The sequence below is a fragment of the Pezoporus occidentalis genome, unplaced genomic scaffold (assembly GCF_034315485.1).
Source record: "Pezoporus occidentalis ecotype Australia unplaced genomic scaffold, CSIRO_AGI_Poc_V1 ctg7, whole genome shotgun sequence".
Lineage (NCBI taxonomy): Eukaryota > Metazoa > Chordata > Aves > Psittaciformes > Psittacidae > Pezoporus > Pezoporus occidentalis.
Genome location: NW_026916052.1, coordinates 8,731,251 through 8,747,684, shown reverse-complemented (window position 1 = coordinate 8,747,684; position 16,434 = coordinate 8,731,251). Strand labels below are relative to the sequence as shown.

General features: G+C 40.9%; 2 protein-coding genes and 1 long non-coding RNA gene across 3 annotated transcripts in view; all 3 read left to right on the top strand.

The window, feature by feature from the left end:
- The window catches only part of FBXO30 (F-box protein 30), a 330,989-nt gene that overhangs the window by 30,420 nt on the left and 284,135 nt on the right, over positions 1-16,434 (top strand). The window lies entirely within an intron of this gene.
- The window catches only part of EPM2A (EPM2A glucan phosphatase, laforin), a 39,469-nt gene continuing 25,422 nt past the window's right edge, over positions 2,388-16,434 (top strand). Inside the window, exon 1 of the mRNA XM_062641928.1 lies at positions 2,388-2,744. Within this exon, the coding sequence (XP_062497912.1) occupies positions 2,483-2,744 (262 nt within the window). The 5' untranslated portion in view covers positions 2,388-2,482. The remainder of the gene's footprint in view (positions 2,745-16,434) is intronic.
- Positions 8,996-11,031, top strand: LOC134175700 (uncharacterized). Its single transcript, XR_009969111.1, has 2 exons — positions 8,996-10,591; positions 10,703-11,031. It is a non-coding gene; the product is annotated as an uncharacterized LOC134175700 (long non-coding RNA).

The window sequence follows — 16,434 nt, the reverse complement described above, 5'->3', positions numbered from 1 at the left end:
GTTTTGACTTTTGGCCTGGGAACAGAGCTGGTAACAATGATGTTTTGGTTTGGCCAAGGACTTTGTGAGCCTCATGCTCTGCCAGGGAGGAGGGGAAGCCGGGAGGAAGCAAAGACAGGACACCTGACCCAAGCTAGCCAAAGAGGTATTCCATACCACAGCACGTCATGCCCAGGATGTAACTGGGAGTGAGCCGGAAGGGCTGGGAGACTGCAGGGTTGGAGGAGGTATTGGTCGGTGCTTGGTCGGGCTGGGGGGGGTGAGTTATTGGTTGGCTGGTGATGAGGTGTTGTATTCTCTTCCCTTGTTATTTCCTCTGTCATTATCATTGGTGGTAGCAGTAGTGATTTGTGTTATACCTTAGTTACTAAACTGTTCTTATCTCAACCCGTGGGAGTTGCATTCTTTTGATTCTCCTCTCTGTTCCTCCGGGAGTAGGGGGAGGGAAAGAAGGGGGGGAGGAGTGAGTGAACGAGCTGCCTGACTGGGTTTAAACCACGACAGTTTTAGAATTTTGTTGAGGACTGCAGGGGAAGAGCAGTACTAGGATAAGGAGTCATTTTGGCAGAGGAAACTAGCCCAGACCTTATGGCAATCCCAGTTCACCAGTCTCAGATGTAATGCTAATCCATTTTATCCTGTCTACAGCTCATGGTCCATTATTTGATCAATAAAAATTGCTCTTCTATTCCCATTACCCCCAGCCGTGGGAATTCTGAGTCCTAAACTAATCTCTAGTTCTAGTTTTTATCCCAGTTTTGCAGGATCCAGAATTAAATCCAATTTTTCAGCCTTTCTTGTTTGATCTCCCGATGCTAACCCTAATCTGAACCAGGGATTTTGAGGAAAGAGCAGGAAGTCAAGCTTGTCAGTTTCTGTCATCTTTAACTGTAACCGAGCACCCAATATTGACAGGCACAAAATGGATTAAGGCAGAACCTGGAAAAGAAATTGACTGAATTATTTATAAAGCTAGTATTTGGAACATCAGAGTCTAAAGAACAATTTTTTATATTATTCCACATAGCTTACAGGTCTAAGATGAGGACTTGGTACTTAAGGGCACAAAGAAGTTAACGTTTGTCTAAAGGTACATATGTTGCTAGGTTTATTTTACATTGAGGCTTACCAACAGCTAGGAACTAAGCTATCAATCAGATGTATTATTGGATCCTAAAGCTTCTTAGCTGGGACTGTGACTGGAATGAACAGAAGCATATAGTTTTATCTAGACACAATATGCTGGGGTGCTTTTATTGCTACTGGCAAGCTTTAACTGTGGGATAAAACCCCATAGTTCATAGTTACATTCTGTATTGCCCGTAACACTAAAACTAAGGTGTACGGTAAAGGGGTAGAAAGACAATTCTAAACAGGTTATCTGTAACTCAACTGTCAGGTTATGGAAAAGGGAAGACAAAAATGTAATGTTCTGTTCCACAAAGACAGCAGTGCTACAGTGAGGGCTGGTACTAGCAGGAATGCATGGAGCACAGCCAGAATTCCCTTAGCTTTGGTGATGTCTGAACAAGTAGTGGTGTATTGCTCACACAAGTTCAATGAGGATCACTGAAAATGAGCTAAAGCACTCTTAGAAATAAATTTGGCTGTACATGCACTTCAGTGTGTCATCACCCCTGAACGCAGGAAACAAGCAGCCCTCATTTGAGGCAGGATTTCTTTTGACTCATTGAAAGGCCTTCATCCTGTTCACACAACTTGACCTGAAGTTACCACTCCTCTGTTTCTGTCCTTAAGACGTCCGTGAAATGGGTGTATTCACACAACAATGGACCTATCAATAGCTGGATTGCATCCTCTTCCTCAGTCATTCTTTGCAAGCCCTTAATATTGCTACAAGTAGCAGCTACCAAATTACAGACAGAAGGGCAAAACGGAGTACTTGGGAGCTAAAGAGTTTTTCAAAAAGCTTTCTAACCTCCCCAACATTTCACGTTTCCGATCTCACCACAACTGGCTTCCCCGCCTGCCGAGAAGATACAAACATCCTGCATACCTCAGCGTTGAGGCTAAACCTTGTTTGTACCGCTGCACATATGGTGGTTATTTAATGACATTTGCTGTGCTAAATTAAGTCTGGGCTCCCCAGGGTAACTGCAGTAGCTTCATTTAACGAAGCGGTTAACACATGCGAACGCCCGTATACACAACGTGCAGCCACTTGCAACCTGGAATCCCAGTGTGTACTCGCAAAGGTAATCCCCCACTCCAGCCCCAACTTTAGGACCCTATCCGGGGTAGGCATCGGTTTAACTCCCAAAAGTGTTCTGGGAGGGAAGTCCCCTCTGCTACGTGCGGGCACACAGGAAAATCCCTGAAGGACAACACGACACGACACGAGCCTCCGCCCCCCCTCAACCGGCGCCCCGGCTCCGGCCGGAAGTGCGGGCCCGACACGACCCCCTAGCGACGGCGCGCCCCAACGGAAGAGGCTCCGGTCAGACGGAGGCCGCTGCCCGCCATGCTCTTTCGTTTTGGTGTGGTGCTGCCGGCGCGGATGACGGAGGGCGGAGGCGTGCTCCTGGTGGCCGGCTCCAGGCCGGAGCTGGGACACTGGGATCCGCAGCGCGCCGTGCCCATGAAGCCGGCGCGGCCGACGGCTCCGCTGGCCGGCCAGGAGCCCGCGCTGTGGCTGGCAGAGGTGCTGCTGCCCGACCAGGACGCTTCTGACCCGTTCTGGTACAAGTTCCTGCGGCGGCAGGGCGGAGACCTCATCTGGGAAGGTAAAGACGGGCGCTCCGGACGCGACGAAGTGCTTGCGGGTCCCGGTGGCTGGGCGGTGCCACCGCCTTTGTCCCGCCCAGGGGAGGGGTTTGGGCCGGCGGGCTGAGGCGGTGGTGCGCGGTCGTTACCCTCACGTCGTCGGGCGGCGGTGGGCCCGGAGGGGCTGCCCTGCGGGTCTGGGCGGTAGGCTCCAGGTGCCCCGCCTCGTGTCCGGCGCCCCGGAGCATCGCCCAGGGCCCGGGAGCGGTGTCCCGGGCAAGCAGGCCGTACTCTGCGCCTCCGGCTGTCGGCGGAGGCGGATGGCCTGAAGCGTGCTTGCAGGTAGAACCTCCTAGCCTATCGTGACATGACATGTCGCTAATAAAACCGTTTTTAACGATGTAATGCGGGAGAGTGAATGCGGAAGGCAGCTGCTGTTCTAGGTTAGTTAAAGGTCTTGGAAATGGTTTCATTATCTTTTCGTTACTTTAGGCACCCGTTGTCATGGTGAAGTTTTGGTTCTTTTTCCTCTTTCTTTCCCCACAAGTAAAGGTGTTGGAAGTGCCTACTTTATGCATCAAGGTGTAACTTTATTTCAGTAAGCTGAAATGTGCTGATGGCATTTTCAGGCTGGTTAATTTTGCTATTGGCATTAATAAAAAAAAAAATAAAAAAAGGTGAAGTTCCAGCCTGTTTCAGTAGTACTTCCACGGAGATTTTCTCCTGTTCTGTGTTGTCAAATACTGACTAGCTTTAGTCAGTTTCCATGTGCTGTTCTGGTGTATTTATTTATTTATTTATGGTGTATTTTATTTATTATGATAAATAAAAGAAAACATGCATATAATTGAATTCTGAGGCAAATAAAGCGCTAAATATACCTCTTGTCACTGAGGAATGAATCTAACTCAGTGAAAGGAAGGCAGATGACTAGGTAATTTCTGTTTTTTTTTAACTTACAAAATAGTCTTATAATCCATATACCAGAATAAAAAATTGTAGAGCAGTTGCTCTTCAGCTGTTTTTTAGGAATATATATCACACTTTTAAAGTGCCATTCTGTTACACAGACTAAAACATGCATGTCGTCTTAACTGTTCCATTTGTTTTTTCTTGTCTATACTAATAAAAGGTTGTGTTAATCGTGCATTCACAGAGGTTTACATCATGAAGTACTGTTTACACCATGCATTAGTAACTGTTTTATTTAGCAGCTAAAATAAATAGCGTATTCTGACTGCTTTAACCATGTTTTTCTTTTGCAGAAGTGCAGGAAAAGTGCATTTATGGAATAGAAATCTTTACATCTTTCCAAGGAAACAGAATTGGGTCTGTTTTGAAGGTGCTGTCGTACATAACATGCCAATGATACTGGTATATAAAAGAGGTCCTCACCACAGAGAATATAGAATTAATAATAGAGTGTTCCAGTCTGTAGGGAATCTGCAATTGTAAGGTGATGGTTACTGTATAGTTTGGAAGCAATGATACCTCAAGGTATTGTCCATATCTGGGACTGCATTTTGTGAATGCAGTCTGAATAATAAGCATATTCTGTTTTGGCAGTAGTCCTACTGCTGCAGCTTTAGGATTAACCTGTGTGGAATTTTGTTCTTGCCATGGTGAATGCTTGACAGTTTGAGCTTACTTAGCTACAATGATGGAACACAAATGGCTGTATCATTCAAATGCAGAGGTGGTTTTTAATTAGTCATTCATGTCAACTATTGTTTTCTAAGTTCTTATTTACAGGAAAGAACTAAATTTATGTAAACAGTGAAATTTGTTCATCATGTATTATATGAAGGGAGCATAAGAAGGTTTTTCTGTGAAATAATTAAACAATATCTTGCAGTCCTTTTTTATGTTATTTTAATAATTTTTTTTAATTATTTTTTCAACTGTAGATCAGTAAAAGTTTTGGCTGTCATCTGTTCTTTCTTGTAAAACTCACAGTTTGCAAAGGCAGTTGCCCTTTCTAAAATAAGAAAACATTTTGATGATACACAAATGCTGTGCTTTGACTTTTTAGTATCCTGTGTGTTTAGAATTAAGATGTGCTTTGGGAGACATATAGCAGTTATGGAACATCTGCAGTTTTGAAGACATGGTTGTGAGGGGTAGAGGAAAGTGCAGAACAATACTTGCTCTGAGTTTAGGAGTTGAGGCACTCATCTGTAACCAGAGAAACTCCTGGCCAGTTATGGATGTCAGATGTTTACTTATATGGGATGTGAAATAATGTGCCATGTTTAAGAAAATTACTCCGCAAGTTTTTTATTAGTATGCCTGGTGTGAGAATTCCACTACTAACGCATATGATTTTTATAATACTACAGTACGTGTTGCATCATGTGTTTTGCGTATGAATTTAGTTTGTCCTTACAGCCATTCAAGTGCAGTGGGGAAACTGAAAGATGAAGTGAAGGTATTTGTTTCTGTGGTCTAGAAGAATCAAAATCATGGGTCAGTGTTCTGTGGCTTTTGGGTTCTGTCAGGTGGTTTGGTAGGAACCTTCAGGTGAGGCTTGGCCTGTGGGAGGGCTTTGTTGCTTGTGTCTGGAGGGAACTAGCTCTCTAGGAGGAGGAGGCGGGAGAGAAAACTCTTGTCCTTCTGAAGAGTTGCGTACTTTGCTGCCCCAGGTGACAGTGCCAGTCTTTGTCCAGAGCCTGTCACAGCCATTGGGCTCTTCTGGCTCAAATCACACAATTTGTGTATGGATTCTGGGCTAAGTAATGTTTCTTCAGGTTTGGTACTTTGCTTATCTTCTGTGAGTCAAGTTGAAAGGCCTGTTACCCAGGAGGGTTTTCAACTGCTACGTATCTATGGAAAAACAGGTTATGTTGAATTTCAGAATCTGGGAATAGGTTTGCCCATTAGAAAAAATAAATGAATGTATATACCCTTTTTTTAGTGTGTGTTGTTTCATTTGTTTTTGTTTTTTTTTTTTTTCCCCCTCCAACTACATCCCATGTATTTTTCTGTGTACTTTTTTGATCTAGATTCTTCAGAACTGGGTTTATTTCTCCCTTCCAGCATGGAAAGTAAAGGTATATTGTTCTTACTGTCAAAACAAAATAAACACAAGATGAAATTTATGTTTAAATTTGTTTTTGTGAGTTTGTTTGAATGCTTGTCAGTGCCTTTAATCCCCTTTAGTCCAGTCTAAATAAACTGCAGGTACTACACAAGATACATGTTCCATAAAAGAACAGAAGAGTTGCTAAGGGTATGCCACAAACTGTATTTTCAGATGCTGGAGTACAGTCTGTTGACTCCTCATGTTTTGTGAAGGGGTAAAATTATATATAAAATACAAGCTGATATTCTAAAATACTGATCCAGTTTTGCATAACCTAGTTTGATGAAGTTGGTGCTTGCTTGAAGCTAGACAGATGCTGTATAAAGATGAAAAACATGGTCAACCTACCTTGTAGTAGTTTGTACAGGTGAGCAGAGCCTTATGCATTCCAAAAAACCCATCTCTAGTTTTGGGTGGGGGAAGGAGAAAAAAGAAGGTGTTTTGTTTACACTTACCTGCTGCTGGGTTCTTGGGGGCCCAAAACAAACAGTACAACACAGTTCAGTTTAGAAACAGCTAGGTTATGCAGCTGTAACCTAGGATACAGCTAGGTATCTTGGCTTTCCAACATTTACAGTTCATGCTCCTCTGAGCTCATTAGTTACATTTTAAGCCGTCTGTTGGACAACAAACACTTACGATGGTAGTTCAAAAGACTTGTACATTTATGGAGTAACAGCGCTTTTAATGATACTGCAATTAGTGAAAATATCAGAAGTAAAATTTGAGCATGGCTTTCAAGGGTTGAGCACTGGCTGGGTGAAAACATCTGTGATAGTAAAATATTTCATTTTTGAAGTGGCAGTGCGTTGAAACTGAGATCAATATTGTTTCTTAGCCTCAATATGAAACTAAATGTGTATAATTCTTTGAAAGCTGTATGGGAAGTTAATAGAATGGTGAGATTGTAGCAGAATAAAAAATTATCTGTGGCTAAGCCATTAGCAGAAAGTAAAAACCCTTTAAGGCTGTTCTGGAGAAGTACAGTTGGATGCAACATTATTTTTCTGTAACTGAGATACATCTCTTTTTCTTTCTTTCTCAAAGCTAATGTACAGATACTCAAATTAGGTAGCAGTTCTCTTATTAAAAACAAAAAAAAAATGGAGAAAAGAACCTGAAGCAGATAACATTTCTTCATACCTCTGTTAATGCAGGTATTTTATGTAGTGTTGTTCCCACTGGGTGTCGCCGTTTTACCTGCCTTTAGCCAGTGAGTGCGTAGGATTTTGCAGCTACTTGGGCATTTCATCAGTATCTAGTGTAATCTGCTCTGCTTTTGAAAATAATCAAAAATTGCTTTCCCCAGCCTAGTCTTGTTCTGAAGTAAGTAGTGACTAGGAAGGAACATAAAGCTCAACTGGGTGTTGATAGCTGAATAACTATGCATAATATGCATCTTGTCTGTAAGGCTGTTACTTTGTGGACAGTACTAGATGTTTAACACTTTGTGAGTGAGGAAACTTCTGTTTACAAAGTGCAATAGGTCCTGGTGTTTTGTCCTTCAAGCCCCTCAAGACATGTACTTATCGTGGATTATAGTATAATTAATTGGTAGCAAGTTTTTCATTACTTCGTTTCTGTGTGTCAGCATTAACCAGTCTATACTGAGCAGACTACTGAAGATCAACAAAGTAAGAGAGTTACTTCTGAAACTGCAAAATTAGAAGAATAAAAATAGGATACACCCATGCATTCCTCTGGATTTGGTAGGTGTGTGTTGTTTCCTACCCACAAAGATAATAGGGGGCCTGCTCTGACTGCTGTGAGAGCCTAATTAGAGCACTTGTGGTTATAGCGGTAAAGTTAAAATATATGTATTATTTATTCAAAGACTTAATTTATTTACCATTGTTCCCATCCCCCACTTCACTCCCTGCCCTCACTTCCAAATGACAGCAGCATGCAGTATGGGTTGAGAATTTATTTTCAAGGACAAGAAGCACTAAGAAGTGATAAGTAAAGTAACTGGGATAGTACATTGGTTAAGACTTTTGCGATGGTTACTATTTTGATGTAGCTTGTTTCCTGCCTGTAGTTCAGTGGTCTTTTCTGGTATGGTAGAAAGTAACAATACTAGACAGTACAATGCCATAGACTGTTTCAAAGCAGTTAGGAAGACTGTATTACAGTAAACATTTTGTTGCTATCAGACATTCTTCTATCATCTATTTCCTTTACTGTTATTTTCCACCATCTCTCTGAGAAGAATCTCTTTCTTTTGTTGGTTTGTTTGTTTGTTGGTTTTTTTTTACATTTTTACATGAGCTGAATTCCCTTTTAATTGCTTTTCTCTGCCTTAATCTACATAATTAGGTTGGGCATTTGCTTAAAAAGTGTTAGTACAGTAGCAGCTCCCACTCAGAAACACCTGTGTCTAAGCAGACCTAGAGAGAGAAATTCTTATTTTCTCATCCCTGATTTAAAAGAAGAAAAAAAAAAATGGAAAAAAGGCCTTGATTAACAGCATTAAGGACTGAGGAGAGCTTTCTTGTAAGCAATTTAGTTATAATTCTGGCATACTTTTGAAAATCCATAAAAGAATTCTCTTAGGAGTAAGACTAATAGACTAAAAATCTTGAATGCAGCCTGGATTTTTGTACAAACAAAAAAACTTGTTTCCTTGGTTATATATATCAGCCCTACCAAATGTCTGCTTTAAGTGTGGTAGAAAATAAACATGTAGTATATGATGCAACTAGTCTTCTGGTTTTTGGAGATCTCTTTTGGGCTGGCAAATGCAAGAAACGTTTCTGAAAATCAAACCAGTCATGAAAGAGGAGTTAGTGAACTAGGTGCTGCAAATTAACAATTTTGTCTTATAACAATATTAGGTATGTAAGTAATACAGTAATTTCACTTACTGTTTCAGAATGTAATGGGAAGATGGTTTATTGACAGCAGGAAAAGTAGCATTAAAAAGCAAAGTAAGTATGCGTTTATTAAGCATACAAGTAAGGGTTAGTACATGACATACAGAATTCAGATGTGTTATTTGGCGCTATTTGTCAGAGGTGTGAAAACAAAGGGCAATTATTCAGGGGCTTTGCTGAGACTTTGGGAAGGTGGGACTCCAGCCTAAGATCCTGTGGCAGACTCATGCTGCTAAAATGCCTGGCCTCACTCAGTTCCAGTGAGGGGAATCCAGCCTCCCCTACTTCATTTTTTTTTTTTTTTTTTTTTTTTTTTTACAATCAGCAGCAATTTGGCCTTTGTGGGATTGAGACTGATCCTATTTCAAGACCTCAGAGACTGAATTTCATAAAGACAGTTAGGCAGCAGGGAGACTTCAGTGACAGAAGCTGGTGTAAAGGTTAAGTAAATTTGAATATTTTGAGTATTGTGAAGGAAGCTCAATTAATGTTTGATAAGATGCCATGCAGTAGCACGTTCAGGTAACTGAGTTGTGTCCAAAACAGGACTTGAGGCTATTCTTCACTGTAATGTTGGTATGAAAGATACGTAAGCTAGCAAATACTTAATCTTTTAAATCCTTAATTTCTGAGATTTTTTTCCCTGTGTTTCCTTTAGTTCCTGTTGTTCTATTACTTTTTTTTTTTTTTTTTTTAAATCTGTTCCTCAAGCCCTCCCCATTCCTTTGTCCCCAGAGTGTTGATAGTGCTTATGATGTTACTAAACACCTCCAGGGGAATTTTTAAGCATGAACTCAAGCTGCTCGTTTACCTCGTTAAAGAATCTTGTTTAATATTGCAAATGAAATGATGTATAATATTTAGGCATATTTAAAAATTTTACTTCTCATATAAAGCCTGCTGCAAAATGAATGACAAGTAAATCTTTCCTCTTACTGATATGTAAATAGGTGATCTGAAAATTGCCTGGGTACGTGGTGCTTGGGTTTCTTAGTTGTCATTGAAGCTGATGTGCATATACAAGGTTATTTAAGTAGCCCCGTGGTTTTTCAAAGGTAGCAGTGAACTGTGAAACATGCTGGCCTTGCTGGGGTTTGGAGGTTTGGAAGTTGTACACCTGTGGTTTAGGGTCTGCCTAAGGCTGGGATAAGATACACATCACCTTTGTGACCGTTGCTGTGCCCTGGAGTTTCTACATACCTTCCCTCACACAGTAGAAAACAGACAAATATTAAAACTTCCAGCAAGGTATGCAACAAGCCAGTGGCTGAGCAAGCTGTGACTGAGCAGTGCACTAGTGCACTCTCTGCGAAGGACACAGTGAAAGAGGCAATCTTAGTTATTTTTTCATTCATTCATGGTTTTTTTTGTTCACCACACTCAGTGGTGCTGAGAAATTTCATTGACCCAGATTTTGCTCATTATCTTTTAAGATTGAGCTGGTAATTTCACCACTGTGACTCTTCTGTGCAATCTGTGTGGAGTTGGCTTCTCTGTCAAGATGAGTCTGTGCTGTTGGCAGAATGCTGGATTATACTTTTTCATCCCTGCAGTAGAGCTGTAATAAAATATTAACTGAAGGTTTTTCTTTGCATTCTGTTACTGTGTGATTAGATCAAATTTCAGAAGAGCCTCTTTTGGTCCCTGCTTATCTTCTTCTAGTCCTTGGTCTTTGGACATCTTTTTCTTTCTTACTGTATCTTCATGTTTTTCTTTTGTTTTGTTCTCGTCCCTGTCTTTTGCCAGTGCCATGTATCAGTTATGTGGAGATCTTTGAGTTTAATCTTTTTTTGGTTGTTTGTACAGCCAGCTTCCTTCTTATGCCACTTTGATCATTATTCATATGCATTAAAGCAGGAGCCGTAAGTGCAGTCATGCAGGTTTTGAAAGACCCTTCTGTGAAGCTTGAGCTGTAAGTGGGGCTGCTTGGTTACTTTGAACTCCAGCAACAAGTGGGTTGCAAAAGAAATGAGAAACTTTCTATTTTAATGCCTAGAAACTTACTTTTATATTTCTCTTTTAGATAAGGATTTTTGCTGTGGAGAGTCACAAAGACAGAATTTAAATAAAATCATTCTGGACCTTATTGAAGGAAAAAGGTGATACCCTATTGACTAAACTAGGACCTGTATCTTCTGACAAACTCTTATGAATTCCTTCTGTTCTTTAATTAGGAAAGTCGATATGATCAATCAGCAAGAGAATTAGTACTGTTCAGATATTTAATGTACCCTTTTTTATCTTTGAATTTTACATGTTTTTAAATGATTGTGCATTTGCTTCCCCAAAATAATTAAACCAATGTTTTGCTACTTGGAATGATACGAATAAAACCAAGAAGAGTTAAAAATACTGATTGAGAAGTGTCTTGAGCTATAAAAACTTGTATTTCCTGTTGTGTATTGTCCTTTCTCAAAGGGCATTTGTGCTTGTTTTCATTTCTGCAAAGGTGAACAGGTGGGTGGAAAACAGATTTGATTTTCTTTACTTTACTAGGAAACAGGAAAGTTGAAATGCTGTTGAAATTCCTCCAAATCTTTGAGGTTGCACAATGTTTTCTTGACTACTGAAAAAAAACAAAACTAATAATGCAAATAGTTTGTTTATTTCATATTAGAAGTGCCTGGATGCCTACCCAGTGGTCTTACGGTGTGTGCTGTGAGCAGCATGTGATTTCTCAGACAGGAGATCTTGCTGTCTCACAAAATGCAGGTGAGGAGGTGCACAGATGCTGTGCCTGAGCAAAGTGTTTAAATGGGAGTTGTGATGACTTCCTGCTCTGGAGACTGGTAGAATCGTGGGGGGTTTATTCAAAGTATCTTGAAATCTTTGTAAAAGGTTTGGGTAAGGTTGGGGTCACTATTCAGTGTAACGGGACAGATATATTTACATTAACAATTCATGCATCAAAGGATTCGTTTTGGTGAGAATTTGCCTTGCAGCTCCCTCAGGGATTCTGCAGTACATCCTCACAGTCAGCACTCTCTGTTTCAAGCTGTTGCCCTCCTAATGAAATCTAAAGCACCCAACTTGTAAAAGGGATGCGAATTTCTCCAGCCATTCAATCTCTCCATGAGTGTAATGTGCCTGGGACTGCAAGTGGTGCATGCTTTGTTGTTGGTTAAAGATGTGACGTGCATTTGTGGTCCTGGAAGCACGTTGGATTGCAGCAAATTATACCCTGCACCTTCTCTGTTTGCGCTATGCCAAACAGTGGTGTGGAGGCACATGGCAAATGTGGTTTCCTGACACAGTCAGGATAGCCTTCCCAGCTTGTAGGTGGGACCCTTTCCAAGCTTCAGGTGCAGAAACTGAACGTCACTGCTAGGCCTCCAGTTTTGGTAGCATACTTTAGGAAACACCTTGTACATTTAAGAAGCGAGCAATAAAGATGAACATGGTTTCTGTGAGGAAGGGCTTCTGTGTCTGACTTCTTAGCAAAGTCACTTAGAAAATCCATAGGTGCAGGGCCCTTCCAGATAAAGCAGATAAGGGGAATTTTTGGAGTAGGACAAATGTAAACATTAGGTGGAGTTGGGAATTGGTGTGGATATGAGTGGCTTCAGGTGTGAGCAGGCATGTCCGGACTCTGCATACAGGAAGTCACATGTCACTTCTGTCTGCACTGGCTGCTATCTTTTATCTCTGGTGCCTAAGCGGAAGGTAAGAAATAAGAAAGGGCAGCAACACATTTATGATGCACTGAGAAGAGTCAGATTCTGCTGAGCTTGGTCCCACTGCCTTCATCACACACTCGTTTCCTCCCAAAAGAACCAACCACATCAACAGCCCTGGACTAGAGAGAGAGCAACGAAGTGGTGGTCTTTGGATGTGGTGCTGCTGGTCACTGCCTCAAGCTTGCTGTCCTGGGCATGGGAAAGTCCCCATGCTCCAGGGATCCAAATCCAGCAAGATTTTTGCTTGGCCTATTGTGGTGATGGAGGAGAGAGTAAATGTTTCACTTTGTGTGCCAGATTTTTGTCTTGCCTCTGAAAGCTATTTTGCTTTTGGCAGGAGCTCTTCCAGGGCTTGTGAGAAGTCTTGGGCTGGCTGTTCTGAGCCAAGTCTGGCAGAGTCACATAACTTTACTTCAGATGAGATGTAAGGAGTCTACTCCATCAGCAGAGCTAAAGGGGCTAAGATGAGATTAAAGCATGTCTTGCCTGGATGTACATCATACCATGAGGTTGATGTGCCTTGCTTCAGACAGAGGAAACTCAAGAGTAACGTTTGAAAAAGGTAGGGGAAGATTTCTGCTCATCAGCCAGGCTGTGCCCATTTTCCTAGCTGTATACATTCTGCAGATATATAACAGAACGTGTAAGTGATGCTGATGGTTTTCTATTTGAAACATGGTTTATGATCAGTTACCTTGAATGAAAGCTGGTTTCGTTGGCTGACTTTTATATTAAATGGTTCTGGAAGATAAAAGAATGCAATCTTTAGCTCCTTTGTAGCAGCTCAAAATTATTGATAAGTTCTACATTACTCCTCCAAACTTGTCACCTGGCTCTACTTATGAAACTGTTTTCTTGCATTGTGTTATGGAGTCCAAAATATTATGGTTTTCCTGTGACAAACTGTGCTAGCAGAAGCCTGATATGAACTGATATAACAATTTCCTCCTTGTTTTGAAACTTATTTGTTAAATGTGTCTTGTGAAACAAGCTGTGTTGAGAAGCACCTATGTATCATTTGGATGATACCTGGGTAGTGAAATCTTGATCATCTGTGGTAATTGCCTTCTTTCATAACTCTTGCAAGGGGAATAGAGAATTCGGCTTCCTGAACACAGTTCAGTGTGATCATACTGTTCTCTAAATTAGTATTTCTTTCAGATGGTAGCACTCTCGCCTTCCTGTCTGAAATTATAAGGTTGTATTAAATATATATTCAACAATTAAATGTATATACACAATATATATACACAACATATATATGTATATTGAATGTATATTTATATACATTCTGTTGCACAGACGTTTATTTCAGTAAGAAGGTTGTTAATTCATAGATCGTATATAACATAAGGAGTAATAAAAAGCTATGCAATTCTCATTAAAAATGTTAGGAATGCAAGTAGTTAATGTTTACCTGAGTATCACAGGCAAAACAGAAACTAACTTTTTGAGATTCCCATTTGAATTTAGGCCACAGTGGGAAGGTGAGGTTGAGTGCTACAGAGTAATCAACGATGATAAATGACAATTAGAGAAGGAAGCTTTTCAGAATGAGATTTGACAAAACCTGTTTGAGGGAACAAGTCAAACAAATATCTCTTGGTAATTTACTCTTGGCCCTGCTTTTATGTGGTGGTGTAGGCTGGGTAAGGAATGAATGGTGGTGAAGGTGAATAGGTTACAAAGCCAGGAGTTTTCTGCCATTTAAGAAGGCAGATGATAGAGAAGGAAGGGGAAAAAAAAAATTAAAAGCCAAGAATTAAAGCTGGAGAAGGAGGACAGAGAGTAAAACTGCCAAATGACAGAAGTACAAGCACCTCAAGCAGCAGCAGTTGTAAATGGGAAAGTAGGAAGTATGTACTGGTTCAATTGAGATCATGAAGACAAAGAGTGAGGCTTTGTTGTCTTGTAGGACTGACTAGTACCTTGAGAAATGAAGGAATTAAGCAGGAGGAGGAGGTCATAGGTTGTGATTGCCGACATTTATATAGGAACCCTTGTGAGAGAGGAGGAAGAGCTGTGAACAACGGAAGGAGCAGTCCTTGCGGGAGCCAGAGTGGGTACGAGGGCACCCATATACAAGATAAAATAGGGCTGGGAGTAGCAAAAGAGGCAGAGATCCCAAGAACATGGTTCAAAACTGCCAGTGGGCAGTGAGGGCTGGCAGCTACATGGGGGCTGCAGGACACCCCACGGGGCTGGCACTCCCAGGCATCAGGCGCCTCCCTGGAGCCTGGGGATGGGGCTGTGGCTGGGATGGGATATCTGCCCATCAGCAGGTGAGGGTCGGAGTCAGACACAGCCGTGTGATGGCAAGGCAGGGCTATGGTGATGTGCGCTGCTACAGACAGTTGTGAGAGAGTAAAATGGGGAAGGCAAGATGTTTTATTTGTGGTTGTTAAGATTTTGAATATGACGAATATTATTTATGACAAATGTCATAAACATCCATAGGTTTTGTTACACTGTTGTATTTATCAATGTAAACTGCTGTCTTTAAATACTATTTAGAAGTGCTAAGAATGTGCAAACAATTAGAAATGTGAGATAAAAATATAGTGGTGATATTTGTAGCTTCAGGAGGTATATACTTATCTTGCTCACCGTATTTATGAAAAGCTGTGTCCTACTATTGCATATGATGCCTAGTGGTTCAGCAATACAAAGAAAATAGTTTTCTGATAAATTTTTTTTTTCTTTTCGGTAACTAATATTTCACAATTATGATAAAATACTCTGCATATCGTTTGGAAATAAGGAGGTTGAGCTTCGGTATTTAGTATTAGGCTTATTCTCTAATCATTGCATTAATACGTCTCACAAAACACACTTGCTCTAGCAAATTTCCCTAAATGTGGTGCTTGGAAGTTGGTCATGTATTCACTTGCAGTGTGAAATTGAAGCTATTCCTTTGGGCTTAATTTTACTCAGAAATGTTCTGACATCATTAATAATGTATAAGTGTAAATCTTACATTAAAAGAAAGCCATAGACCAGGTCACTTCTAATCTGCACAATAAATCCTACATGGCAATTAGTATTACAATAAGCATGTAAAAATGGGGGAAGGGGGAGAATATATATGTGCTGAATTTTTGGAGGCTAGATAACCTTTTTATTGACATAGCCCAGTTCAATTGAAGATGCTTATTCTGTCATGGTTTTTAGAAATTGGTTTTCTGTACTAAAGCTCACACTACTGCTGTAAGAATAGAAGAAGGGGTAATGGATATTAGGTTGTGGAAAACTAAGAAAATACTCTTTAGACAAGACTCTTTTAGGTAATTGTGATCACTCGCACATGTGACCATCTCTCTCTGGGTCACTTTGGGCAACTTTTACTGTATATGAACAAACTCTCCAAGTGGGACATGTGCATCCGAAGAGTACAAAGCAACTGTTTATTGGTTAGCAAACAGATGGTAGGATTTAATGAACTGCTAGACTAGGCATCAGTGTACGTCCTGTGCAAGACAAGACACCCGAGATTCTTTGCTGCCAGGCAGCCATGGATGAGGTGGAGGAGGACCAGTCTCCTCTGTTCCCTGAAACAGATCTTCATCACTTCTGGGTTGCTGTCTGCCACCTTCTTGCTTTTCTTTGAGATTTGATCCCTTTCCAGAGAGGTGTTTTTCAACCTGAAGCCTTAAGCTGGTAACAAATCCAGTGTCACCAGTTCTGCCTTTGTTTGTGGTTTTACCTTTCTGATCTTGAACAGAAAAACTCCCTGCTTTCTCTGATGTCTTTCTTGTAGCTTGGCAATTTCCTTGGGAATAAGCCTGAGGCAAGGTGACACTGCTGTACTGTGTCAGAGCTAGACTGTGCCACAGCAAGCTGGACCCCCCCCCATGGAGGTCAGACAGCAGAAGCATTAAACACCGAGTTCACGTATTATCAGACATCAAATGAGGAACTTAAATGAAATTAATTATTATTGGCATTTTAAGTGCCACAGTTGATTATTTGAGAATTTTATACAGCTTTAATGTTTGGGATTTTAGAAATAATTTGAAAACCGCTGAACACTTGCTTTGTGGTAGTGCTTCTGTTTCCACTGTTTCAGATGTTAATAATG